Source organism: Triturus cristatus, chromosome 3_2, assembly GCF_964204655.1.
Source record: "Triturus cristatus chromosome 3_2, aTriCri1.1, whole genome shotgun sequence".
In the NCBI taxonomy this organism is placed as follows: domain Eukaryota; kingdom Metazoa; phylum Chordata; class Amphibia; order Caudata; family Salamandridae; genus Triturus; species Triturus cristatus.
This window is the reverse complement of record NC_140584.1, coordinates 1081912435-1081939322: the sequence shown is the minus strand read 5'-3', so window position 1 is coordinate 1081939322 and position 26888 is coordinate 1081912435. Positions and strand designations below refer to the sequence as shown.

General features: G+C 45.2%; 1 protein-coding gene across 3 annotated transcripts in view; it reads left to right on the top strand.

Moving 5' to 3' along the window:
* Nucleotides 1-26888, top strand: part of LOC146859157 (S-adenosyl-L-methionine-dependent tRNA 4-demethylwyosine synthase TYW1-like) — a 590982-nt gene that overhangs the window by 270279 nt on the left and 293815 nt on the right. For all 3 annotated transcript variants that reach the window (XM_085649816.1, XM_085649818.1, XM_085649817.1), the window contains one exon: nucleotides 11597-11723. In XM_085649816.1, the coding sequence (XP_085505942.1) occupies nucleotides 11597-11723 (127 nt within the window). The remainder of the gene's footprint in view (nucleotides 1-11596; nucleotides 11724-26888) is intronic.

The window sequence follows — 26888 nt, the reverse complement described above, 5'->3', positions numbered from 1 at the left end:
TGGGCAGATTGCACAATGGGTGAGTGCATTGTGGAGTGTGACTGAGCTTGCCTCCTGCTCCGGGTCAGTGTGTGTCACGAGTTTACTGCTTTCAGAAATAAACCGTGTGCATCAGGGAGACATGACGGACACAGGCCATGAGCTCAGGGTGCGCCGCGCGCATCAGTAACACTCGCACTCGGAGCCAAGAGGAGGGGGGAGGGGAGAGACACAATGGGAGGGGAGACAGAAGGGACGCCTTCAATGGAGAGGAGAGGGGAAAGCGAGAAGGTGAAAGTAGAGGCGACCGGTTTAGAGGTGGTGATAAAAACACAGAACGAGGGGAGCGAGACTTAAAAGCGGTAGAGGAACAAAGGAGATGAACGGTATGGTGATAAAAAAACAGAACGAGGGGAGCGAGACTTAAAAGCGGTAAAGGAACAAAGGAGATGAACGGTAGTGGGGAGAGGAGAAGTGGTAGGGCGGTGAGAAAATGAAGAGATGGGAGGCTTCGGATAACAAGCTGCGAGACGCGCTCTGTGGTGGGGGAGGGGCATTGAAGCGAGGCGCGCACGCTTGGCCGAGCGAGAGGAAAGCCAGAGGCGTCTCTGCTCGTGCCTGTGCGCGTAACCGCACACTGTATGCCACACAAAGCTGTGGTCGGACTTTTACAACTCCACTCCTAAATGTCTTGCCAGGGTAGCGCATGCGCTGGCTCAGGCAACACCTAAAAAGTAAATAAGATTCCTATTAATGTAGTGTGTGATAAAATAATCACAAGTGTGTGAGCAGCCATGCTCTAGGGGTACTCACCCTTGTTGGTTAGATATTCAAAGACCTGAATCTACTCCTCCGAGCCCGGATGGAGCATGTCAACAGACAACTCTTTTACAGACGGGGATCATCTGGAAAATGGTGAAATGGCCCATTACAATCACCATAACCCATATGTACACGTAATCTAAGTTCAGAGAGGTTCCTGCATCCGTGAACCAATTCAAAGGCACTTACCAATGTGCCTCCATTCGTGAATCCGTAAATGTTATCAGCTGTATGCCAAATTCCAGCTGTATACCTGCTGGGAAAGTAAAATTCCTCATCACTCGTTTCAAAAATAAATCATTATACTGCATTTGCAGTATTACAGCTAATACACTTACCCCACTGGTCGTGTGCTTATACCTCCAGGGGTATATAGAAAAAAATCCATTTGACTTCTGCTCTCAAAGCCAGTGATAATTAATAGGGATGTCCAAGTCCAGCAGGTGTCCGCTACCCGCACCTCCACGAGTTCTGACGGGAGAAAGGACTACTTAGTATGCTAGCTGGAGAACTAATATTTACACGTGCCGTCCTAAGAAATCATTGATAAGGCACTCACAAATGCTAAGGAATTGCTAGAGCTTGCGGAGAAAACAATTGCAGAGTTTAACCCCATCACACTCCACAGGAATTGGACAAACTCACACCAGACATTAGAATCTACGACAAAAAATTAACTTATCCCTATCTGTCGGATGATTATTATGGTGAATGTAATGGACCTTACCCAGCGGAACCATTTGTAGCTTTTTAATTTGTGTGTGGGTAGCAAATTTGTATATATTCTCAAAGAAAGCACTAGCAATTGGTGTAGTTCTATACTTGTATTGAGAGAAATGTGTTTTTATTTTGTTTCTTGTGTTTATATGGCGAAAACGCCTCTCAGAAAAGAAAAAACATAATTGTGTGATAAACATTTGTTTGAGGAACGTGCAAATCAGATGGAAAGACACTTATTCGGATTGCCATAGGTTTTCAAAGTCATAGTCCTGTCTGTATGGCCTTGAGTTTTCCTACTTCACATTCTCCAAATTTAAATACTTATAAACTTTCAAACTTGCACAGACCTTCTTGGGTATCCGTAAAATGTTGAAATCCGACTTCTTCAGATATAAATCAGCTTTTGAAATCACAGACTTTTACTATTAAGAGCGCAGCGGTCAAAATAAAGAAGCAAGCCAAGGCAAAACCAGTATTTCAGACTTTATTGCCTTATTGCGTGTAAGCACAGCCATTTGCAAGGGCTGGTAATGGGCGTTGCATGCACAAATACTGATTATCATAGTAAAGCCTGGCCTTTTGACTACCAATGCTAGTGGAAAAGTACCAAAAGGATTGGTTTCTGTAAAGAAGGGAGATAGGATTTAAAGAATTGAATGTTTGACATCATGGCTACTGAGCGTGCATTTAAGGTTTAAGAGTTCCTTGAGCATTCCAATGGAAGCAGTGCCTGGAAGGTAGATTGACACACCAAGTAGGACACAGCATGAGGTGAGACTTGTAATCATCTGGGTGGATCCAAGGACCACTGTGTGTATCTTTTAAAGAATTTATAACAGTATGTCATGCAGACAGCTAAGCTGTGAAGCAAGTCTTCAAAAAAAGGGGTAGATGATGACGACTAGTAGGATGTCAAACCTAGTTAACCTCTTGTTGCGAGTCTAGCACAGGTTGATGGGTTTGTGGCAATTAATGGAATACAATCAGACTGAATCTTAATAAACTGTTTGTTTTTGAGTAGAATTCGAAAATACATGATTGAAATTGCAAAATACTTGAAAACCTACATCTAACTAGGCTCCTCACCACTAGGGTATTAATATTAAACATGTGCCTACCATAGCACAGATTTACAGGGATCTCCAACCTTTTCTGTAATAAGTTACTTGTGTTCAGTGAAATCCCTCCCGAGCTATTAGAAATGTATTAGTAGCCTCTTATAACGAGATTACATTAGTGGTCACCACATGCAAGTTTACCAGAAGGGATCACCTCTCTGCCTCAGGAGTGGTTGCAACAGTAATGTAAAATGCTTTGTCTGTGTGGAATGTCTCTAGATGGGTAACAAATAGCCATAGCTGCAATGTCCCTTGCACCAAGTTATTATTAGTAATAAGTCTCCCCAATAATGTGATATTTATCGCTCCAGTATCCGCTTTAAATATATTTTGGAAATGTGACCATTTTTGCCCAAACATCAACGTATGAATTTTGAAAATATACACATTTTCGTCTTGAATACACAGTTTTCAATTTTGGTATACATATGTTACCTCAGTCAAGCAAAAGCTTCTAATTTAGTTCACTGGGCTGCAACGCGAGAGCTACCTATAGGTAGTTGGCGAGATACCCGTAGCTCACAAGCTACTGGTTGGAAGCACCTGGCACAGAAGGTTAAAGCTTCAACTAAAAAATGTTCATCACAGCATATTTCATGATGGGCAAGAGATGAGAAACTTTAAAAATGATGATCATTCCTCTAGCAAATTATACAATATGTATAATTCTGGTCATATTCCCAAACGGCTCTTCAAAGTATTTAACAAACTGCCTGTGAATAGTTTTCAGATTGACCCCAACCACAGTTTATGACTGAAACCTAATCACAGATAATTAATCTGGAGGGTTTAACCCACCTGATTTTCATAACCATCACAATACTTTATAAGCAGTGATGCATCGTGGTGTCTTGCTGCATATCCCACCCATAAACCCAACTGGTTGCTGCCAGTACAGTTTCTAGTTAAACCCTGGAGCCTGACCTATTTAGGTTATTTGGCTTCCCTGAAGAATTTATAAGGCCACTGCAAAAATCCTTAATCATTCTGGAAAGAAATGGTGAAAAGTGAAAGGGAGCAATCTCACGCGAGATCTCTTGAAATCGGAAAATGAAATTAAGTAGTTTATTCAGTGGCCAATATGGCATTAGACAGTTGCCGCACGCAAGCATCAAAACTGATGGATTCCGAGAGGCAATAATACAAATTACGGATAACATCTGATCAAGCATTTTAACTTGTCATGCCTTGATTGGAGCCTATTCCCTGCACCATCAATCTTCTGCATATGAAAGAGTTCAATGCAAAATGTAGTGTCACCTGCCACAGGAGCAGGATTGGATGGAAACCTGTGACTCACTAACTGAGTGAAGAAAAGTGCTCTTGCGTTGTCGGGGAAAGTGTTTGCAGAAATTGAGAGCATATGCAGCATGTTGACATGGGGTTAAACTTGCGTAAAAGATTGTTATAACGTGTGGGATACTGTTATCCTGCTACTATACATGGAGGCCTGTAATTCCTGTAGAGACGCCCATCTCTAATTTACTTATTACAGGCGAGTTGTGACTCTTTTAGGTGCCTGCAGTAAAGAAATGACATATCTGCTTAACTGAAGCGAGTTATTCCAGTTGAGTTCTGAGGTCACAAAGCCAGCAGCCAGGGTGAAAGGCGGGACACAGAGAACAATTACAGCGGTGATTTGAACAAGAAAAACGAAAACTTCCTTTTCTGTCTTCTAATATGGTTTTTAAAATGAAAAGCTTTCAGCAGAAAGATATGTAAAGCAACATGTTTTTGTTCCATGCTATAGGTCGTTACATGACCGATAGAATCACTCTGCATGTTTCAACTTAATCTCACACACGGAATGTTTTTGAATCTGACTTGGATAAAACTGTTTGGAAAAAATGCTGCTCTTTGGTATGTTTAATGCAGAGTCTGCTTTTATTCTTTGTGTCTGCAATGAACGTGGAAGAGCAAGGCACTAAGAATTTAAATGGTTTGTGCGAAGTGTGAAGGTGTTACCATGCATTATGAGGAGTAAAATACCCTCTGGTGTATGTTCAAATAAATATGAAAGACACCTCGATTTCATAACCTTATAAAATAAGTCTTGGCCTGGTCAGTCGATAGGGTCATGAAACTCGTTTGTGACTGGTAGTATCTCTCCAATATACTTGTAATAAATAATTACATGCAGCTTTTGATGTCACAGTGCTTAAATGGCATTGCGGTCTTCCCACAGCATGAAAGAAGCTGTGCAGTGGCAGTTTGAAAAACAAGCATTTGCAATGCAATGGGTCTCGCAGTTACGCGAGTTTCAGCTATTGGCATTGTAAATAACAATGCCTTTTATTTATGTTTTTAAAACAAAAATAAAAGGCTTTATTATTTGCAATGTGAATAGCTCAAACTCTCGTGAATGCGAGACTTATTGCATTGCCAATGCTTGTTTTTAAATAGCGCTTCATACCATACTTCTATACTTTCCAAGCAATGTAAATAAACAATGTAATGGTAGACAATTTACCAACCACAAGAGGATGGAAAGCGGAGTCTGCCTTGCTAGGGATGTATACACGTAACTCTCAGCCCCATGCTGAGGTCTATGGAGAGAATCCTCTCTTGGGACACCGATTCACCGAAATACCAAGGGCCGCAGAAGGGAAATCTCACACCTTCTAACTTAGGTTTGCATCACAATATGTGCCCAGCAGCCAGCTATTTCCTGCTGGGGGAATCGGGGGAAGGGCATCGAGTGCAAACAACCGAAAGTAAACAGGGCTCACAGAGGCGGCTTCCTTTCTCTTCTTGGTGCTGCCTTCATGACCCCAGAGCCCTTAGCAACAAGGGCAGTGCCAGGGGACACGGCAGGGTTACCAGCAGCAACCAATACTTAGTTTGTAAATAAAATAAATGCCCAACCCAGCATATTTCTCAAGCAGTCACTGCAGCTTGCCCCATCCACTGTCCCTGCCAACACCGCCACACGCTTGTACCCATGCTGCCTACTCACCCTCTCACTCTTAAGTATGTGACAATTTGGACCTTTCCAGGCCGCAGACAGCTGTAGGATTTACCCAGACCAGCTGATACCATTATTTTTTTAAATATATGACTTTGTTAAACACTGCCCATGTTTTCTGATGTTAAAAAACAAGTGCCGGTGCCGAGCACTGATGAAAGCTATCACAAATTAAGCACTGGCTGAAACCCTACCTAGCCATAATTAACTTGCACTGAAACCTACTACAGCCTACGTAGATATCATCACTCACTTGGACTGCCCATTAGACAGCAGAGCTATCTCTCCAATCCTATCACAGCAGGCACACAGATCTTCTAGAGCCGGGCTTCGAACAGCAGACAGACCAGATAAAAGTTAAAATCTTGGCCAGCTATCCTTACAAGTGCGTGGAAGTAGATGGCTCTGGACTGACGGGGTTGGATTGGGATTAAAACTCAAGAGACAAAAAGCACGGGAAGGAGTTTATCCAACCCAGTCCTTCTTCACTCTCTATCGTGTTTTGCGTGATAGTTTTTATTTCCGTCAAAGTGCAGCGTCCTCCTTCTGTTTTAGTGGCCTCTGTAACACGTGTGGTTTTGTGGCAGTTTGGCGACTTTTGCGTTGTGATAGTCTAATCACGGTGACTGCTGCGACTTCCGTGACTCTCTTGGTTTAGGACGCCACTGGCATGGGGGCTGTCAGAAAAACAATGTTTAATTCAACGCATTTCAATGGAAAGTCCCAGATGAATCCAGTTAAAAAACAAAAAAAAACAACTGGCTTGTGGTACGCGTTACAGTAGTCCAAGTTTGCTATGAGATTGATTCTGTCTTTCGAGCTTTAAAAACATCCTTGGACTTTGTTAGGCAAGTAGTCATATCGAAACCGTAAGTATTATAAAAGTTTTGGTTTCATTTAAGAGTCGCTTTTGTTTCCTGCAACGCGGACTTCAGAATCCAGCTTCCGAGACGGACACTCGAAGGAAGGTACTTTTGCGGTGAGTTTCACGGGACAAAAAAACAAGCCGACGGAGGCAAAGTGAAAGCGCACGATGCGCGTGCTGTGTGACGCCAGCCCTACACAGGGACAAGAGATTTGCACGCGTACGGAGTGCACATCTCCTGTCCGGGCGCGCACATGATTTGTCTCCCTTCGCTCCCCAAAGCGATGACAATAGTCTTGCCAAGGCGATGCAGCGCATGCGCTGCATTCGCTAGGCGAGACCTAATAAACTGTGCCCGGAGGGGCCCACTTTCCATCTTCTCTCTTAACCCTGGGAAGGACTGTGGATTGTGTTCTTGACAGCCGCAGGATTGAGCAGCACAGATCTGTCCAAGATAAAGAAAAAAATCAGTTCTTTCACGGGCGATGGGCAGAGGAGCAAACAAACTGGATGCTATACTACTCGCCCGTAAAATGATTTTTGCTTCTTGGATCAACAAGGGATGCTACTACTTGGAGCCTGCTCAAGTGCAGCTACTAAGAGGCTCCATGTCAGGTGACACCTACAGCAACTCCTGCAGTTTTACCCAACAACTGATTGTATACCGGGATTTACATGTCCTAGAATGCAAAGTAATTTGGGCTAAAAAGGCATGACTAAGGAAGATGTCATGCAGAACATGGGGCCACTTCTCAGCTATGTAATGTATTTTGAGAAGGAAGGGGCAGGAGGTTCACCTCCTTTCTGTAGATTGTGAAGGATATTGCAAGTCCCCTCTGAGTTAGGGACATGGCTTAGAGTGTCAGAGAAGGTCTTTCAAGCGACTACTTGCTGGCACCATCTTTGAATTTTTCACAATGCTGTGCATTAGGGTTAGTATTTTATAAGAAACCAGGGGACCCCGACAGACCAGGGCAAAGCTATATAGTAGCGAAAAACATTGGTACTGTGGAGGCCCCTAGGTCCTCGGGTAGCCGAGGCTAACATTATTTGAGTACGCATATGTCAGAAGAAAGAAACAGCAAAATTAATAATAAATATGTCCTTGCTGCGCAGTATATGAATGGACACAAGGTTGAAATGATCTCGCATTTATTAATGGCATAAATAGAGTATCACTTGTTTACAGGGTAAAGTTCTAGTGCTCACACAGATTAGTGCAGGTGCGTGCAGTGAGAGGATGGTGACATTTTAAAATACATAGGGGGTACCTAGTTGGGTCCCACCTTGTCCAAGTCGAGATCCTTCTTCTAGTCCTGGTAAGAGGATTACACTTCTAAAATAACCCCTGCTCATTCCCTTGGTAGCTTGGCACGAGCAGTCAGGCTTTTCTCATAAGCAATATGGAAAGCATTTGCACATAAGACAGTTATGCAGTGAAAACATTACAGAAGGACACCACACCAGTTTTAGAATTACCAACATTTACCTGTGTAAAACAAATCTAAAATTGTAAATCCAATATACAGTAATCAAAATACGAATATTGCAAAAATAAACTTAAAATACCATTCCTTGAAGTTGATAGCTCCATCCGGGGCTATCGAGGTGTCGTGAAGCAACAAATCCAACAGTTTAGGCCGACCACAGCATCGCAGACCAGCTATGGTGACTGGGAGACCTGCAAACAGTACCTTGGAAATGCAGGGTGTCAAAGACCATCTGAGTCCAAATGAGTTCTAAAGTTCTGGGATCAGGACCCCAATATTTATACCACTTTCCCTTTAAAGTTTCAGACAGAAAGTCTCAGAGCTCAGTAAAAACCAGGTCTGTCCTCCCTGGTCCAGCTTCACTACAGGAGGTGGAGACCGCATTGTGCAAAATAGACAGCCTATTCAGGCGCTAATGAAAACTCCCACAACTCTAAAGGCAGAAAAGGTCTATTCAGCCTGGCTATGAGTCGCCCAGGAAATGCAGGACACACCTCAACCCCCCTTGTGACTGTCTACTGTGAATGTATATCCCCAGCTCCTGTCACCTCAAAATTGAGACTGTGTATACACAAACAGGAAGAGGCACACAGCATGGTGAAACAAGAAAATGCCCACTTTCCAAAAGTGGCGTTTTTAAACACACAATTTAAAAATCACCTTTACTAAAAGATGTGTTATTAAATTCTGAGCTCAGGGAGCCTAAACCCCATTTATCTATCTTGTCCCAATGGAGAGTTAAACTTGTAACATGTTACAAGGCAGCTCCCATGTTAACCTATGGGACAGAGAGCCTTTCAATAGTGAAAAACGAAATGCACAGTATTTCACTATCAGGACATGTAAAACACCTTACTACATGCCCTATCTTTCACATATACTGTACCCTGCCCAGGGGCTACCTTGGGCCTACCTTAGTGGTGCCTTAGATGTAGTAAAAGGGAAGGTTAGGGCCGACATAGCAGTAAAACCTGCGTGCAGATATTGCAGTGGCAGGTCTAAGACACCTTTGAAAGGCTCCTTGTGTGGGTGGCACAACCAGTGCTGCAGGCCCACTAGTAGCATTTGATTTACAGACCCTGGGTGCACACAGTGCACTATAATAGAAACTTATTAGTACATCAGATATACCAATCTTGGAAAACCAGTCCTAACACAATTTACAGTAGGGGCACTTGCACTTTAGCACTGAATAGCAGAAAAAAAGTGCACAGATGCTCTAATCCAGCAAAAATGGAGTCCAGCATACCATAAAAAAGGGAGGTCAGAAAGCAAAAAGACAGTGGAAACACGCCAAAAGATGCCATGTCTAACAACTGCCCTGAAGTATTAGTGCTGTTATCCCATACTCGAGACATGGATTTGAAATATTAAAACTAGTCCTATGTGGGGGCCGGTTTTGGGCCCCTGGGGGCCGCTTTTGTCACTGGGCCGTTTTTGCTGCATAGCTGCAAAATCGGCCCTGTAACAAAATCGGCTGAAAACCGGCCCTGGCAAAGAGCTCAGCGGCACCCCTAATGGGGGTCGGGGCCGGCCGAGCACTTTGCCAGGGACGGTTTTGTTTCCCAGTCCGGCCCTGGGCATATGATGGAGAGATGAAGTTTAGTGTGCCTGAATTTTGAATTTAATAACACAGCTTTCTATGAAGATGGTTTTCAAATTGTGTGTTTAGAAACCACACTTTTAGAAGTGGCTGGTTTCTTCTCCTGACCATCCTGTGTGCCTCTGCGTGGTGTTGTGTATTGACTATCTGGGTTAGGATGTGACAGGGTCTGGGGAGTGTCCTGCCACCAGGGAGAAGTAGGTGAGACAGCACAGGCTGGCCAGCATTTGGTGTGGTGGGAGGAGTAGCTCCTTTGATGCGAAGAGGGTTGTGCTGCTGTCACAAAAGAGTGGCTCCACTTCCTGCGGAGTGTCTGGGGCCCAGACCCTCGCTATCAAAGAAAGAAGGTGTGCACTGGTAGGAAGACGCCCAGAACTGGTTTGGACTGGGCTCAGAGCCCCCTGAACACAAAGACTTCAAAGGCATTTAGGGGTATAAATGTAAGAGCTCAAACCCCTGAACTCAAGCCTGAAATCCAGACTGAAAAAGTATTGCAACTATTTCGTGCTCAAGAGGAACCTCTGCCAAAGGTGAAGAGAAGAACTGCCCTTACTGTGTGTTCTGGGGCTGACCTGCAGTTTGCTGATTTGACTAAGGAGAGGACAAGGGAATTTGCTGTGTGCTGTGTCCCCCTGCTTGAGGACTTTGCTGTGTCCTGAAGTAACTTCTCCAAGGGCCCGGGAAGAGCTGGTCCCCTGTTGTGGAAACTCAGGAACATCAAAGTTTCGAACCGTGTCTCGGCGACGCTTGGTACCTGTGCTTTTGCACGCCTGAGACTGCCATGTGGTCTGTGGTGCTGTTTACGAGGTGTTCCGTGACCGCATTGCCCCCGCAGCGTGAAACATTGTCCACGCTGCTGCATTGCTGTTTGTGGCTTGAGCCGTCATCATAATTGAGGCTGAGAGTGAGGATTGCCGCCGTCAGCCCGAACCGCAACGTGTTAAAGAATTTTTTGAAGCAAAGATGCAAGATGAAAGGGATCGTGATCGTTGTTTGCCAAGAGGAATCTGCCCAAGATCGTCGATGAAGGAGAAGGCAGTGCCGTAGCCCGTCCGGCTACTGCGTCTACTAGCAACGGAGCTGCAACGTCGTCTGAGCCTCCCAGCAGGACATCCGACAAGCGGAGAGAGAGCGAGGCAGCGCACCCCCAGGTAAGGCTTGGAATCCGGTCGGGAGCCGCAAGCGCGTGTGGCCTGGGGAGGCATCAGGAGTAGTACAGGAGTGCTCCGATCTCTCTCCAGCTGCACCGCGTTAGACGCTTGGAGTCCCCGAGCGGCCCGTACCTGCCCAGCAGTACCGGGGCCGCCTCTTTAAGCTTATGACTGTTGTCTCTGCTGTTGGGGCCTAGTGATGTCCGAGTTGACCGCGCAGATTGGCTTACCGCATTATTCTTGCATTACGAACTGCCTTATTCTTGCATTACGAGCCGCATTATTCCTTGCATTACGAACTGCATCATTCTTTCTCAGTTATTCTCTGTATGCCTCAGTGCTGTGCAATAAAATGCCACAAACTGACTCAGAGCCTGCAGGTTGGCCCGTTACATATCTAGTGTTCCCTCATCTTGGGGGTGCAGTCAGAGCGGACTATGCTGGAGAGCTTTTGTTGTGAAATCAATGTTTGAGTTCCAGCCTGGTGCCTGGAGAGTATTTATAAGGCGAGGAATCTGCAGGAAGATCCTGTATCTCCCCCATTACCTTTCGTAGCTTTTCTATAATATGTATAATATTTGTTATTTAACTTTTTATCCCAGGATCTCTTTACTTTTGCATGGTTTTTCACCTTGGGTGGTTGATTGTCTTCATCACTGATACCTTAAAACCTCTAACAAAGATTTGAACTAAATTGAACAGTGTGCAAGTCTGTGTACGAAGTGAATTCGTTAATCAAATCCTGAGATAAAAGTATTTCAACTTTGATTTAAAAGGTTGTGTGCTTACCCTTATTACGTTTGTTTTGCGGTTTAAAACTTTTTATTACACTCAAAATGGATCCATTTACAAATTCTTAAGGAACTGTTTTTGTACATTATAGAAAGAGCAGGAGATGCAGAAGGACTCTGGAAAATCTGGTCTCTCCGGGGGAAGTGTTGGGTCAAATGAGAATGGCGAGCCCAGAGAAATGATCACACCAGCTCTCCGACAAGCCCTGACAAAGCAAGGTGAACACAGTGTAATTTCTTTTCATTTATGTATTCCGAGCCGGTGATGTTGTATGGCTTGCGTTACCTTCCAAAAAGATTTAATTGATTTGCAATACCGTAATCTGTAACTTAAATCAAAGAGGATTTTTCAAATATGTGAACCAGTACCAAAAGAACTACTGATTTGAGCGACATTTTTAAAGGGCTTATTTAGCAGTACAGCTTTCGTTTGAAACACCCCTTCAATGCGTGCGTCGGCCAACGACCGTCGCGAACACTACCTCCGTAGTGCTGAGCTCGTCCGTTGGCCGACGCGGTCCCGCCCACGCAAGATTTCACCCGCACACCACGACGGATTTTACGCCGCGGTAAAGCAAAACTATATGAACTCATTGGTATTTTCAAATATGGTTTACTCCTTCACCTGCCCCTAAATGAAGACTTCCTAACCTGTTGACCCACAGGTGGGAGCCGAGACTCGTATGTTGGTAATTAAAATGTCATACTCTAATTATTTTGTGATGAAAAGCAACAAAAGGTAAACCCAGTTTACAAGATTACCGAATTGAGACGTAGCTCTTAGGTTTTCGTTTTCCATTTGTGTGTAGCTCATACAGGGTGCATTTATGTTTTATATAATATGGTACTTGTGCATTTAACTAGGAGTTGTACACACCACACACACTTTGAGTAAAGCCTAGCTGATTGAGCCAGTCTAAACAGGCTGAAGCTAAACCTCTTTTTATTTAGCAACTATGGGTCACTTAGTTTGAGTTTTGTGAGAGCTCAGTCACGGATCATGTCCGGATTGTACCCTCTCTTCTCCCCCCCCCCCCCCCCCCCCATTGCGTAGCTTTCTGGTTCTTTGTGTGAACTAAACGCAAGTATTCGACTTCTGAAGAGAAAGTGTAGATGGAGTGGCCTTGTTGTATGTAACGAAGCCTATTCCTAATTTAAGGGAAGCAGGTCTGTACAGTTGATATGGGCGTGGTGCTGCTAGATAAATACTAACACAAGGTCTGTTCGTTTTTAAGGAGGCCAAAAAGCACTGCCCATAGTGCTGTGCTGGAGCATGGACCTTAAGCCTTGACCTTAAGGGCAGAGGGATGGTTCCACGTTGCCCTTCAGCATACAGTGAGGTCGACTCAGCCAGCTCATGTTTCTCAGCCTCACCCCCACCACGTACGTGGTCTTAAAGTTTTCCATATCAAAATCTGGCATAAATGGCATGCTTAATGAATTCTGTACTTTCTGTGCGACCCCTGCGGGGGATCCATTTCATACCCTTTCCATGACATGGTGAACAACCCAGCTGAATGTAGCAAGCCGGTGACCGATACACAGCTCCAGCTCCTTTTCCAATATGGATTCCACTTTACAGCCTGCGACCCGCCTTGGTTTCAGCAGTAGGCAATGCAGAGCATTCCTTTCTCCTTTGACAAAGCAAGGACATTTGATGCATCAAGCCAGTTCCTTCTTCAACTTCATTCAATAATTACCCTGTTGTGGCCGTAGTGCCACTGCACTAACCCTTTTAACTTGCTCTAGGAAGTAAGAAGATATTGGCTGTTTTAGACTCGAAGTAATAGCGTATCCAACTTGTACCAGAATACCTTGGAAACGAGCAGAATGTATTATTTTATTTTACATTGTTCTAGAAAAGGGATCTAGCTTGGTGAAATCATTACACTGCTGACCTATTATCTCGTGCATATAAACTGAAGGTGGGATAACAAAGTTAACAGATGAGCAAGCATGGCTCAGAATTTAATTTGCACATTTGATCAGGCATAGGAGTTGGGGGATCATAGAGATGTGATCCAGTGCAGTAGTAGTTTAGTGGGGGTAGAAATGGCTGAAAGAGGAGGTGAGGAGTGGACGGAGATAAAACTGTGTAAGGAGCATGGACAGAGGGCTTGAAAAGTGGGGGGCAAGAAGAGGGGAAGCATTATGGAAGGTCTAGGAGCCGGTGCGATCACAAATTAAGTGGTAGTTAAAAATGTTTCGAAATGTGAGGAGGTTTTCTTGACTTTACTTTTCTGCTCGGAGGGAGTTGAGATCCAGAGCGCCTCTTCAGTTGCATGAAATAAAGGAGAGGTCATTGATCACTTGGAATTAGGTAATCGGAGCACATCCTGGTCAATTCTGGTTCCAGAAGACCCAGTGTTTGCCCAGGGTGGTTTGGTTGTTAACTAGGCCCTTAGTAATTTGGAGCAGTTGTAGATTCAGGTGTAGTTTGCCTTGTAGACGCTATACAAAGTCTGTCTTTGATCAACTGCTGGCTGACAGAGCGAGCACTGGTGCATTTCCCTAGTAGTCTAAGCTATGTCCATGTGGAGTGAGGTGTGTAATAGTTGTGAAAGTCCTATCATCACGAGTAGAGAAGCACCTGCCTCTGCCGGGTGTGCAACGGGCAGCAGCATTCTGCTTGATGCATGTGTTTAGGCAGCCTGTAAAGGAAGGCTGGAGTATCTGTATTTATTGATGACCTGCTCTCCCGGAAAAGCATCCTATGCTTCCATGGAGCGCCTGGTTCAGTAGTAAGTACTCGCACCCTGTGCCTAGGGCCAGCAACCTTAATTGTATGGCGTGACTCACTACGTTATGGCATACATTTGTATTTCTGCTCTGGTCCACCCAATGTTTTTTAGATAACTGATATTCTGATGACTTCAGTATTTCTCTAGACTAGATAGGGTCTGTGATGAAATATGTAAGAAAAATTGTAATGAGGCTTTAGGACTTAAAGAATGCAAGAACACAATTGCACTTATTAGTAATTTAAACTTTTCAAGAAACTGAGAGGGCTGAAATCTGCAGTGTGTGTCTGTTGTTTTTTTTACCTCTTTGGAGAGGGTTGGTTGTATGCCTGTGAAGTGGGTATTATGGTAGATGTACGTCAGGCAGGCACCTCTTGTGCATGCTAATCGCAAAAGTGTCAGTTTGCGGAATGTAAAAAAATAAAATAGGTTTGGCTTGCATTGAGGTGTCCTGAATAAAATATTTTTAAAAAGCCAGCTGCAGTGAATGAGATAAATAATTTAATGTGTCATGATTCAATTTACTCAAATTTAAAAATGAAAGCACTCCATAGACTTTGAAATGATACTCCAACCAGCCAGCAGTATGAGGTGGAAGCGAAATATTCCTCTAGCAAGAGCCAAAGGCCACTTTATGTATATTTTAGAGAATTTGTACCAAAGTGTCATGTGACAGCTGTGCTGTCAAGTCAGACCTAAAAAAAATAAACACTAAAAGAGAGCCACAATATACACATTTGCAAGGCTGAATGACTAACGTGGATATAGGCAGACATCTCCTTGGCTTAAATAAGACGTGCAGCTTTTCATCAGGAAAAGGGAACAGCTACAAGCCAGCAAGAAAGGCATCTGAACTAATGCGTATAAAGCTTACAAGATTGGACCCTGATCCATAAGCCTCGCAATGGGCATTAGAAAAGTGCAGACTGCACGTCACTCCTAACCCTGCCCCCTGTAAGGAATGGATGTATTCCTCCTCTCTGCCTGCAGGCTGCTCTTGTGAATCCAGATTGCACATGGGCTTTCATAGAGAGCCCTCCCTAGCATTGTAAGGGTCTCCTGGGATTCGAGTTTGCCTCCTGATCACTCAAAGGAAAGCCTCTCACCTTTCTAAGGCAGCACAATTTTCAACCACGGAAAAGCACGTTTTAAATATTCCCCTTCTTTGTTTCTAGCTTAATGTCCGCGTTGACAATTTGATTTTTTTTGTACTTTATTGAAGTGTTTGCAGTTGTTTTGAAATTATTAATTTGACTTAATGTTTCACTTCCAAATATCGGAAAGTTATTTAATCAAAAATGTATGTAGCGCATAAATATTTTAATTTTAAATACATGTACAGGGAACATTCTAATAAAACTGATGTATAGAAGGTTGAGTCGCTCTGTGCGCCTAAAAATGCAAATACAGGTTAAGTTTTATTGTCAATTTGTACAGTACATCTACTAACTGTAGTGCCTGCCTGTGTGTTCAGAGAGGACAGCACCTGTAGATTGTGAGAGCAGATTAAATACTGAGGAGGCAAGAGGAAGTCTTCTTGTAGTGTAGACTTGGTAAAAACCAGGTAATGCAAAAGCTGTAGGGCAAGGTTATAGAGCACGGTTATAGGGCAGAGGAGGTAACCATCTCTCACAGCTGAATAACCAAATCAAACTTCCAGTTTAATCACCGATTCAGTTCAATTAAAGTCCAGATGCATTTCTGCTTTCTTCTTCTACAATGTATTAAGTCCTGGCGGCTCAAAATTTTGAACTGGTGCAGCGCCGGGCTGAGATCCTGCAGCGCCGGGCTGAGATCCTGCAGCGCCGGGCTGAGATCCTGCAGCGCCGGGCTGAGATCCTGCAGCGCCGGGCTGAGATCCTGCAGCGCCGGGCTGAGATCCCGCAGCGCAGGGCTGCGATCCCACAGCTCTCAGTTTACGTGCATTTAAAACGTTTTTAAAGATGGTGGGACCTGTGTGCCTGTCTAGAGCACAGTTACTTGGGCTGTGGCTGGGCAGCTCAAAATAACCTTTACCTATTAGGTAACAACTAGTTCTCCGTGCATGGAACGCCAAAGAAGCAACTCTAGCAGCAGGACTCCAAGTAATACCAGCAGGACTCCCAGAGGTTCACTTGGAGTATTAACCAGGTGAGAATGGTCTTGCAACTCGCACATTCACTCATTCATCCACCAATACATTTGTCTCATTGAGTGAAGCACCAGGTCCAGAGATCTGTCCGTAACTTGAATATCACTCATGCCTTACATGTGCATGTCCTATGAGTGATAAAAGCTTTCACTGGTTTGCCCTGTTGGATTTCTTCTTTGGCATACGGAACATTGATCTTTTGCCTATGTGGCGGTGCGTACATTAGGGCGCTGGGGCGTTGCCCCACAAGCCGCCCATGCCCGCAGCTCCCTCTGCGTCTGTGAACTTAAGTATACTGACTCCGTTTACTTAAGTTCAGAGACGCCGAGGGAGAACTGACAATCACGTCAGTCAGCATGACATCGGATCGCCCACCCCCTTCAGAGTCTGAAGGGGGTGGGTGGTCCGGCGTCATGTTGACTGACATGCATGATGCTCCTTAGACTCCTGAGGCGTGAGCCGGGAGTTAGTAGCAGCGTATTTTGCACATCTTTCTATTCTATGTAAATTTTACCGCATTTTAACATTTGCCGCGTGAAAGCATTTTATTGTTCATTTGTATGCCGCTTACCTGCGCAGAGCGGGGAAGGGCACTATGCTGATTGAAGGCGGCTTGTTGGGGTTAAAGGCAGAGGTACACTCTGGGACTGCAGGAGCGAGTCCGCCACCTTGGGGGTAGCGTAGGTCAGCTGGATTTACCCCCGACACTACAAATTGAGGCACTGACGCGGGCGCGCCTAAGGCAAGCCAGTCTGCGCCCGCCATACGCCGGAACCTCTGTCCATTTCTTGGCTGATCCATTAAGGTATTTGCGTGCCGAGCTCCTGGCGAGGGAGATTAAATGTCCCTCCCTAGCCTGGGTTTCCCTGGACGGGCCTTCTCAATGTAAGTCTTGTTCGTTTCAACTTCAATTGCAGGAGTCTGCCTTACGCCCTCCTGATTACACAGATTTTAAGTTTTTAAGTCTGAACTGCCGGTCGTTAGTGAAACATCATGCTGAGGTCTATGACCTTTTAGTTGAAGAATCCCCAGATTTATTATTTTTATCGGAGACATGGCTTACACAAGACTCTGTTGCGGAGTCCTGGCTGGCTCTTCCACAAGGTGTTGTGATGAAAAGTGCCCTTTATAAAATGATGCTGAATTATAATTTTACTGTTTCCGGCCTCCTTAATTATCGCCCCCAGGACCATCCAGTGCGTTTAGGGAAGAATTATTGAATAAAGTCACGTTATACGCAAGCAGAGCAGCTAATTTTACTATCTTAGGCGACCTTAATCTTCATCTTGAGAATAGTGGGAAAGGGGAGATTGCCAGCTTTTTGGCACATTTAGAGGCTTATCAGCTGGCTCAGTGTGTCCCCGAGTGTACTCCTGTTGCTGGGCACTTACTGGACCCCATATTCTCTAACCTAATCTCGCTAAAGGTTCGGTCACCTGTTCCGCAGGTTTGGACAGATCACTTTTTGGTGTCTTTCTCATTACGGTGGCAGGGTAAGCCGGTTCTGAACCATTCTGCTCCAGTTTTAAAGCGTCCCTGGCACAAGCTGGATATTAGTCTTTTTTCGGATCTCTTGTCCAGCCATAGTCCTCAGTTGCCACCGGATATGGAGGTAGCAAATATGCGCTTCCTCGACTGGCTGATGCTAGGCTTGGATAGCTGCATTCCGGCTAAACTGAGTGTTAATAATCAAGGGCAGTCTAACCCCTGGTTCAATGATTCGTTGACCAAAGCAAAAAAACATTGTAAACAGCTTGAGCGTGCGTGGAGACGCTCGTATGATCCGGGAGTTAAAAGCAAATATCGAACGTCAATCAAGCACTATCATAAATGAATCCAGAGAGCACGGGCATAGTTTATTGCCGAATAAATTTCGGTAAGCACCAACCCCTCTAAGACAATATTCTCCCTGCTCAAGGGTATGAAGAGCTCTGGTGCAGCAGGGAACTCACCGATTTCTTCGAATCGTCAGTGTAATAATCTGGCCAGCTATTTCTTGCACAAAGTGGTGATGATATATAAAAGCCTTCCTCTGACCACAGTCTTTTCTGATCCTGTGGATGGGCCAGGGGATATTGGACCCTTGGTGGGCAATGATTTGTCATCTTTTCCCTTATTGTTCTCCACTGTTTTTGAGTCCCTCTGTTTGAAAATCAAATCGTGCTCGCCGGCCGACCCGTTGACACCTGCCCACTTCTGTCAGTTTCATGCCTTGATTTCACCGGTGAGCAAAGGTTTGGTCAATCTCTCCCTGACTACAGCATCTGTTCCTCTGGCGTGGAAGCACGCTAAAGTTATTCCTCTTTTAAAAAAACCGTTTTAGGATCCTGCTGAGCCGGGTAACTATCGCCCTATATCCCAGCTGCCTTTTTTGGCTAAGTTGGTTGAATCTCATGTGAATACAATTCTCACTGAATTTATTGAGCATAATGCCATCTTGGATCCTTCGCAGAACGGTTTCCGTGCTCGCCATAGTACAGAATCAGCTCTGTTGGCAGTGACGGAAGAAATCCGTGGTAGTCTTGATGTCGGTGATTTTGCGGCCTTAGTTCTTTTGGACCCAAGCGTCGCTTTCGACACCCTCCCACGTGATACTTTTAAAGCGCCTACAGGAAATAGGAATCAGGGGTTCGGCCTTGGCCTGGTTTAGTTCTTTTTTTAGAGGGGCGATCTTTCCAGGTCTTGGTCCCACCTTTCTATTCACAGGAGTTTGCCCTGCAACAGGGGTGCTGCAGGGCTCAATACTGAGCCCCTTACTTTTTAACATTTATGTTCGACCCCTTGCGTTGCTGGCTAAAAGAAGAGGGGCGTCACTGGTGTCGTATGCCAACGACACCCAATTGGTGATTGCCTTCTCGAAGAAATGTAGTCTTAACCTTGAAAAATTTAAGGAGGACTTACTAGAGGTTGCGGATTGGATGGCTTCAAACTGCTTGCAGTTGAATGCCGGAAAGTCAGAGGTTCTGCTGTTCGGGAAGGATCGGGACATGTGGTCCGAGCAGTGTTGGCCCGATCGTCTCAAACCGGCTCCTGCACCTAAAGAGGCAGTAAAGAACCTTGGAGTGTGGATTGACAATGGTCTTACCTTTGACACTCAATCGAAAGCGATGGCAGGGATCTGTTTTGGGCTCCGGTGAGGTTTAAAACCTCTACTGGGCTTTTTCCCTCCTACAGTGCGCCAAACCATTGTCCAGGTGACGATTTTATCTAGACTGGACTATGGCAATTCTCTCTATCTTGGTGCCAATAAGTCAAGTATTAGGCGCCTGCAGAGAATACAGAATGCAGCGGCACGGATTCTTGTGGCACTCCCGAAATCTAGCTCTGTATCTCATGTTCTGTCTAAATTACATTGGCTACCAGTCGAGAAACAAATCCAGTTTAAAACACTTTGTGTGTCTCACAGGATTCTGACGCAACAAGCACCTTTGGGGCTGGCCACCTTGCTAGCGTTCTATGCGCCGCGGCGCACCTTAAGGTCTGCTGACCAAGCATTGGTCTGTATTCCTCGAGTTTTAAGAGCTAGAGCCGGAGGTCGCTCTTTTCGCAATCTTGTGGCGAAACTATGGAATTTGCTCCCAGTCTATATCAGAGGGATTCAGAATCATTTTGCTTTTCATAAAGCCATAAAGACCTGCCTCTTCCGGACGTAATATATATATTTTTTTCCCCTCCATGCTTCCTCTCAATGTCTTTGGTAGTGCTGGTTCACCCCATCGCTGGGCCAGCCATGCGCATTACAAATCCGACTATAAGAGTAATAATGGTCAGACCAGGGACAGGCAGCATCACAAGTGCGCATGACTGGTGAAGGTCGGTGAATTTCTCCGCTGTGCCTAGTCATGCGCACTAGTGTCTGCTCTGGCTGGCGCATGCCCATTAGGAGAGCTAGGGTTGATCAAAGGCTCAACCCTCGGTCTCCTAATGGGCAGGCGAGCGGCGAGTAACCCTGCTCTAAGCCAACCCTGGCGCTGCTGGAGCAGCGCCAGTATTGGCTGAGGGGTTGCCACTCCAGTGAAGGCGCCAAGGGCCCAGCAGAGACGGCGCGGACCGGCGGTCAGGTAAGTATTTTCTTTCTTTTAATTTTTCTTTGATTGCCCGGCCCCCACCCCTGCCCGGCATATGTACACAGAGAGCATTAGGGAAAGATCACAGCGAGAGAGCCCACACAGAGGGGGAAACCGACACATAAACACAGAGAGCACTGACGGAGAGCACAGCGAGAGAGCAAGTGATGCCGGCCTGTAGTACTTTCAAAAACGCTTCATTGTATAAACGCAGCTCCAACTACATTGTCAACAGTCCAGCTCAGCTCCCATCCAGTCTCCAACTGCCTCCCTGTAGTTCTTGCCTCCCTAGTGACTGTCCACGTTCCTTGCATGCCCTTCCTTCCTACAATTAAAGGAACCCCAATACATTTAAAGCCACAACACACTCCTATCCTCAAACATACAGTCCCAACGTCCAAGGCCCTTTCTGACTCATGACTTGTCACCAGGAGCACCGTGTCATAAAGGTGACAGGCCAGAACTCCTTCAGAACCCTGTGTGTCTCACTTCCGAGTCTGCCACAGACTCTCGGTATGACCTGAGGACAGCCATTCACTACCCTATGTATCCACCTGTGATGAAAGCTCGCTGCCCACCTATATGTGCCCGACTGAGCCTTTCACTCTGAGGTTACATGAACAGTGCCCACTCACTACCTGGTTGTGCTGCGTCTGAGTCCCTGGCTGACCCAATTGTCAGGCCCCACCACTTGCAGACGCACACCTTGAAAAGCTGATTCCATCCAATGGCCCCCCCATCCTTGCTGGCTCTAAGCCCCATCCAGCCCCCCCCCCCTCCCCCCCCCCCCCCCAAGCCCACTGGAAACTCTGCCCTATCACCGCACCCACTAGATTGGGTGTGTACCTGCACTTTACTTTTCTCGATTAAAGCATCGACAGCGAGAGACCAAACACAGAGGGAACCTGTATACAGAGTGAGCTCTTAAAGGGACACGAGAGTGAGCACAAGCTGCGCAGATCACAACAAGAGGGGTTACAGAGGGGGGACACAACCACCTGCGCCCAGGATGCACACGATGCGCACACCCCCGAGAAATGACACACTTGGCACCGTGATTAGCACCTGCACACGGAAACCATACGGAGTGCTGGCACGTGTAAATACTAAGGGGGGAACGGAGACCCCTCTCTAAAAATAGCATGGAGACGACTTCTCCAACTTGTGTCCTTGCTCTGGTGTAGGTGTCACTGCTCCACTCACACCTGTGCACACAAATAGCCTGGGTTCATAGCTCACCTGTAATCATAGCTCCCTGGGCCACCAACTAATAGACTTTTTTTTTTTTTGCATAGTTTTATATAGCGCGACTTGACCCAAATCCAATCAGGTATCAGAGCGCTTTACATAGCACCATTCACGTTACATGAGGACACACATTCATTCTTTGTTAGGCACAGGGAGATTAAGTGATTTGCCCAGAATCACAGGATGTCCAGCGTCGTTACCGAGGTTGGAACCCAGTTCCCCAGGTCCGAGGTCGAGCGCCCTAGCCGTTAGGCCAACTCCTCTCCTGATTAGTCAGACACCAGGAAAGCAGCTTTTATTGTCTCGCTGCAGTGTGTATTGGCTTTTTGATTAGCCTTGAAAGACTCCCAAGCGACGCTCGGCTGTATAAGCTCAGAGATGCTTTTAAAAGCTTCCAGCCTCCATCCTGCGGCTGCGTGTATACAGCCACTTGTTGGCAAGGAAGGCGCAGATGGCAGTCTGTGTGCAAATTCAATGAGAGGAAATGAATGCGATCTCACCACATTGGTTGTCACAGCCATCCCTCCCCTCATCTATTATTGAACGTTGCTCTTTGCACACAGCAAACATTTCATTTCTCCAAAAATGTAAAGTAGGCATTTTATATAGGTGCAGTTATGAGTTGATGAACCCAGAGGCAGGAGAAGCAGAATGGACAAAATCGTACACCGATGGGAAGACGTGTTTTATGTTTTTTGTTTTTTTTAGCAACGGCTGGGTGTTTTCTCCACTTGTCTATTTAGTTTTTAATTTCAGACAGCTCTGTGATGTTGGCTCAGGATGGCCCACTTCACATTGTGATTTTACAGGACACTTTGTGGACTTGGATGTTAATTCGTACTATGTTGCAAGTGCATTTTCCAGGGTTCATGCCTCACCACCCTCCTACAAACCAGGCCCCTCATCTCTTTAATAAACCTAGATCTGCGGACATTGACTTTATTTACTATGATTAGTTGTGACTGTATCGGTTTCCTCCTGAGATTGCCTTGGTCCCTTTGAAGGGCCAAGAGTTAGTTTGTTATCCAATGACATCCTTGACCTTGTGACACCAATGGCGAACAACAGCATCCACCAGGGATTCTGGTCAGTGGCCGCTTGGGCCGCAACACTCAGGAAAAAAGCCTATCTACTGTCTCCCTCCAGCTCCTCCCATCTCTTTCTATTCTTATGCCCTTATCTGCAAGCACCGGGATGGTTTAATTTCGTTTAGGGAAAGCCTGCCAATTAAACAAACGCAAACCAACAGCACAGCTACCATGGTGGGAAATTCACTGAGTGGGAAAACACCACCAATGCCACCACTACATATATTTTAGTGGTTAGGCTTTATCAATGGAACGAAGAGACTTTAAATCTTCTGCGCTTCTGTGGTTAAGGTTATGTCTAATGAAATAAAATGCACGGTCAAGAATTATTGGGATATTATTGTAAAAGGACACGTGATAGGCTGCCTCAACTCGCTCATCTGCACATATTTCTATATGACTGGTTACAGCCAGCAGCTGTGGGTGCTTCTCGAAGTCTGGTTACAGCATATTTTTCCAATGTTAAAGCTGCATGCAGTGCAAGACACTGGGCAAGCATACATTTTAAAGGGCAAAAGTTGTCATGCAGAACAATTTACATAATTCAGTAACTGTTGAACAAATTAATGCAAGAAGATACGGGGCAGTTTTTAATGTGTTTAATATTTAAAGACTCTACGTTCCCACTGCTTAATAAGCCTTGCTTTATCGCTGCATTCATCTGCTTTAAAATGTACCATTTGCCAATCTTTTTTAAATTTCTTTCTCAGGAGAGGGACTCTCCCTAGACCCCAGGTTTGTCCATTGAACTTGTTCACATCGCTAACTAGTGTTTTCTATTGGAAAGGGTAGAGCCAAAGCAGTCTTGCTTAGTATCCTAGCCCTCTTCAGAAGTCCGACTTGCTTGGCAACCCAGAAATTCTCTCAAATGATGTACGAGTTTTCTTTTATGAATGCCTAGAATGACTGCATTTTTAGTTCATTTATCACAGAAATAGTGCTGAAAATCGCACCAAAAAGATGCCAATTTAAAAAAAAATCTTCACGGGGGAATAACCCCCCGAACCGCCTCATTGCCTTTGGGCTCGCTCGCTGTGCTCGCTCGCATACGTCGATTCATTCTGCATACGGCTCACCAGTTTCAAATTCCACCAGCCGTCACTGTGTGAGAGGGGAGCTTGCTCTCCTCTTGCAATGCCGTCCTTGTCCTTTCTATAAGTAAAGCTTGCGCTTCTGCGGTGCAATGTGTACCTGTCCTCTGATGGGAAAAGCGTGTGTAGATGGTATGATAGCTCGACCTGTCCTCCGAAGGAGGGAAGCTTGCAATGTTTCTGCCCAGGGTGTTGCTGTTATTTGAAGAGGGTTGATTTCACTGAAGGTGCACAATCTTATAAAAAGCAAAGGATATTTTGAATCTATTTCCTTAACAGCTCAGCCCAGTCAGAAGCATTTGTTGGACCCAGGGAAAAAAATGGTTGCATGACCCTGACCCAGAGATTTTGGTTTTAGTCACAGCTTCACCAAACTGTGTAACCCTGGAAGCTACCTTTTCTTTTCTCTGCCTCCTTTTCCATGATCATCATATTTGCAAACACCTTAAAATTATTCAGTTCAGGATGCACACTGTACAGTAATCTCTTTTGTGTGTGGTTTTGTAGGCTGTAATGTTACTCAATCTTTAAAAGCTTACTTAGGAGTAACCAGACCATTGACTTGAGTGAGTAATAAAATTGTCACAGCAGACGGGTGTGGTTCAACAATTCTAATTAAAGCCACTTAGTTGTGCTCGTCTTGCATGTGTGAGAATTGTGTGATGTTCCTTCTGCAACCGCCAATTGTCCTTTACTTATTCTTTGTTAGGGAAGGTTGCACTGCTGTCCATGTTGTACCTTTATTGTGCTGTGACTATTGGTATAAAACTTCCCATTGCACATAAGAACAGTCTATCCACATTGCCAATGAACTCTTATTGCATGATGTGTATGTGTGAAAGAGTGAATACTACATATGTAAGCCAATGTACTTTTGATTTTAGGCACAAAGCAAGCACTTTTTAAAATGGAGCAGTCGACTTTGTAAAATGTTAAACCATAGCTTACTAGTATGTCTATTTCCTGTATAGTGCACCAAGCCAGTTCTGCATTTTAGTGACGGCTCTGTGCATGCTGAGGTTCTGAGCCCATAATGACACTGTTATAAGCAAAACTGCAAGCCCCACAGTGCAACATGCTGTCGGCTGGAAAAAAAAGCAATCAATAGTAGGTGATGTCCTATGTCGTAGTTGCAAGCCCCACAGTGCAACATGCTGTCGGATGGAGAAAAAAAACAATCAATAGTAGGTGATGTCCTATGTCGTAGTTGCAAGCCCCACAGTGCAACATGCTGTCGGATGGAAAAAAAAACAATCAATAGTAGGTGATGTCCTATGTCGTAGTGCCAAAGCTCAGGGGTTCTGAAATACAATATAAAATAAAGCTCCTGGATTTCTGCCCTTTTTCTTGTGAGCAAGAGGGGTTAAACAGCCCAGTGGGTGGGAGGGCACAGAAACTTTAAATCTCACTGCTAATGGGTTAAAAATAGCCCTCCGTGGCAAACTGGCAAAAGGCATTGTTTACCCCAACAAATTGAGCAGCAGCAGTTAAATGTGTCAGGAGACACGGGAAAGCAAAAATAGGATGTGCCAGGGATGAAGAGTGACCGGATGCTGACCCTAGAAGTTGACCCTCTGTGTTTAAGAAGTGCAGCACCTGCTGCAGGTGCATCCCAGCGAGGGCTGATGGTGGTGTTAGCGTCCTTTTTAATTCATTATTGATGTAGTCAATACATTACAACATAGAACAGGTAATGGAAAGCCAAAGTGTGCAGTGACATCCCATTTCGTATGCTCATGCAATTTGATTGAATTGAATTACACATTTCTAAAGCGCACAGATACTCACAAAGAGTGTCCCTGCGCTATTCGGTATGTCCAAAGGAGAATGAGCCAGGGACAGAATCCATTGATCCCAGCTAACATCTAAACAGAAATGTCTTCAGTTCCCTTTTACATTTTGCTTCTTCGGGTATCCCTCTGAGGTAATCTGGGAGTTTATTCCACAGATTTGCTGCTATAACTGTGAAGGAAGCACCTCCCCTCCACTGTTTTAAAAAGCGCGGGGAGACAATAATACCAGCCGAGTTTGACCGCAGCAGTCTCCCTGGGCAGTAAGCCTTAATGCGATCTTTTAAATACCTAGGTCCCTTATCATAATAAGGCTTGATTCATTAGGGTCAGAGCTTTATGCCTAATTCGCTGATGAGCTGGCAGCCCGTGCAGTTTAGCTCGGTAAGCTGAGACTGACATGCATTACGGAATTTTGTATAATAAATGGACTGCCATGTTCTGCATGACCAGTAGGTGCTGGATCAAATATTCTGGGAGACCAAGGTACAGGATATTGGCATAGTCCAACCTGGATAGAATCAATGATTTAACCACTGTGATATGGGCCACATTAAGTAGCAAATAGAGAAACTTCCTCAACATGCGGAAGTTCCACAAACAGGATTTAACCACAGCTGACACCTGTGCTCCAAATGCAAGCTAAGTATCGAACAGTACACCCAAATGTCTTGCCACCGCTGTTGGTGGGGGCGCCGTGGGAACACTTTCAGGCCATGGCGCAACCCAGCCAGGAAGGAGATCCCATCCGAATAATAAGACTGGCATCTGAAGCGGGTTGCACTGCAATCTGTTAGCCCTCAACCAGTCTAACAGTGCCACCATACAGTTAGCAAAGACAGTCTTCGTTCTCTCAGGTTCCCCATCATACATAAGCAGGAGTTTGGTATCATCCGCATACGAGATGATCTTCATATTATAGGATTCCACCAGATGCCTTGTGGCACCCCCCGTTTCAACTATTTACCTCCCGAGATATATGGTTTCCTCCAAACCACCCGCTCGTGGCCATTAAGGAAAGAGCCAAGCCAACTCCATGCAGAGCCCACTACTCCCAGATGTTTTAAGCTGTGCAGCAGAATGTGATGATCCACTGTATCAAAAGCTGCTGACAAGTCCAACAGCACCAGAGCCACATTGCGGCCAGAGTCCAGATTGAACTTGATGGATTCTGAGACCTCCAACAGTGTAGTCTCGGTGCTGTGGCCAGCTCTGAACCCTGATTGCG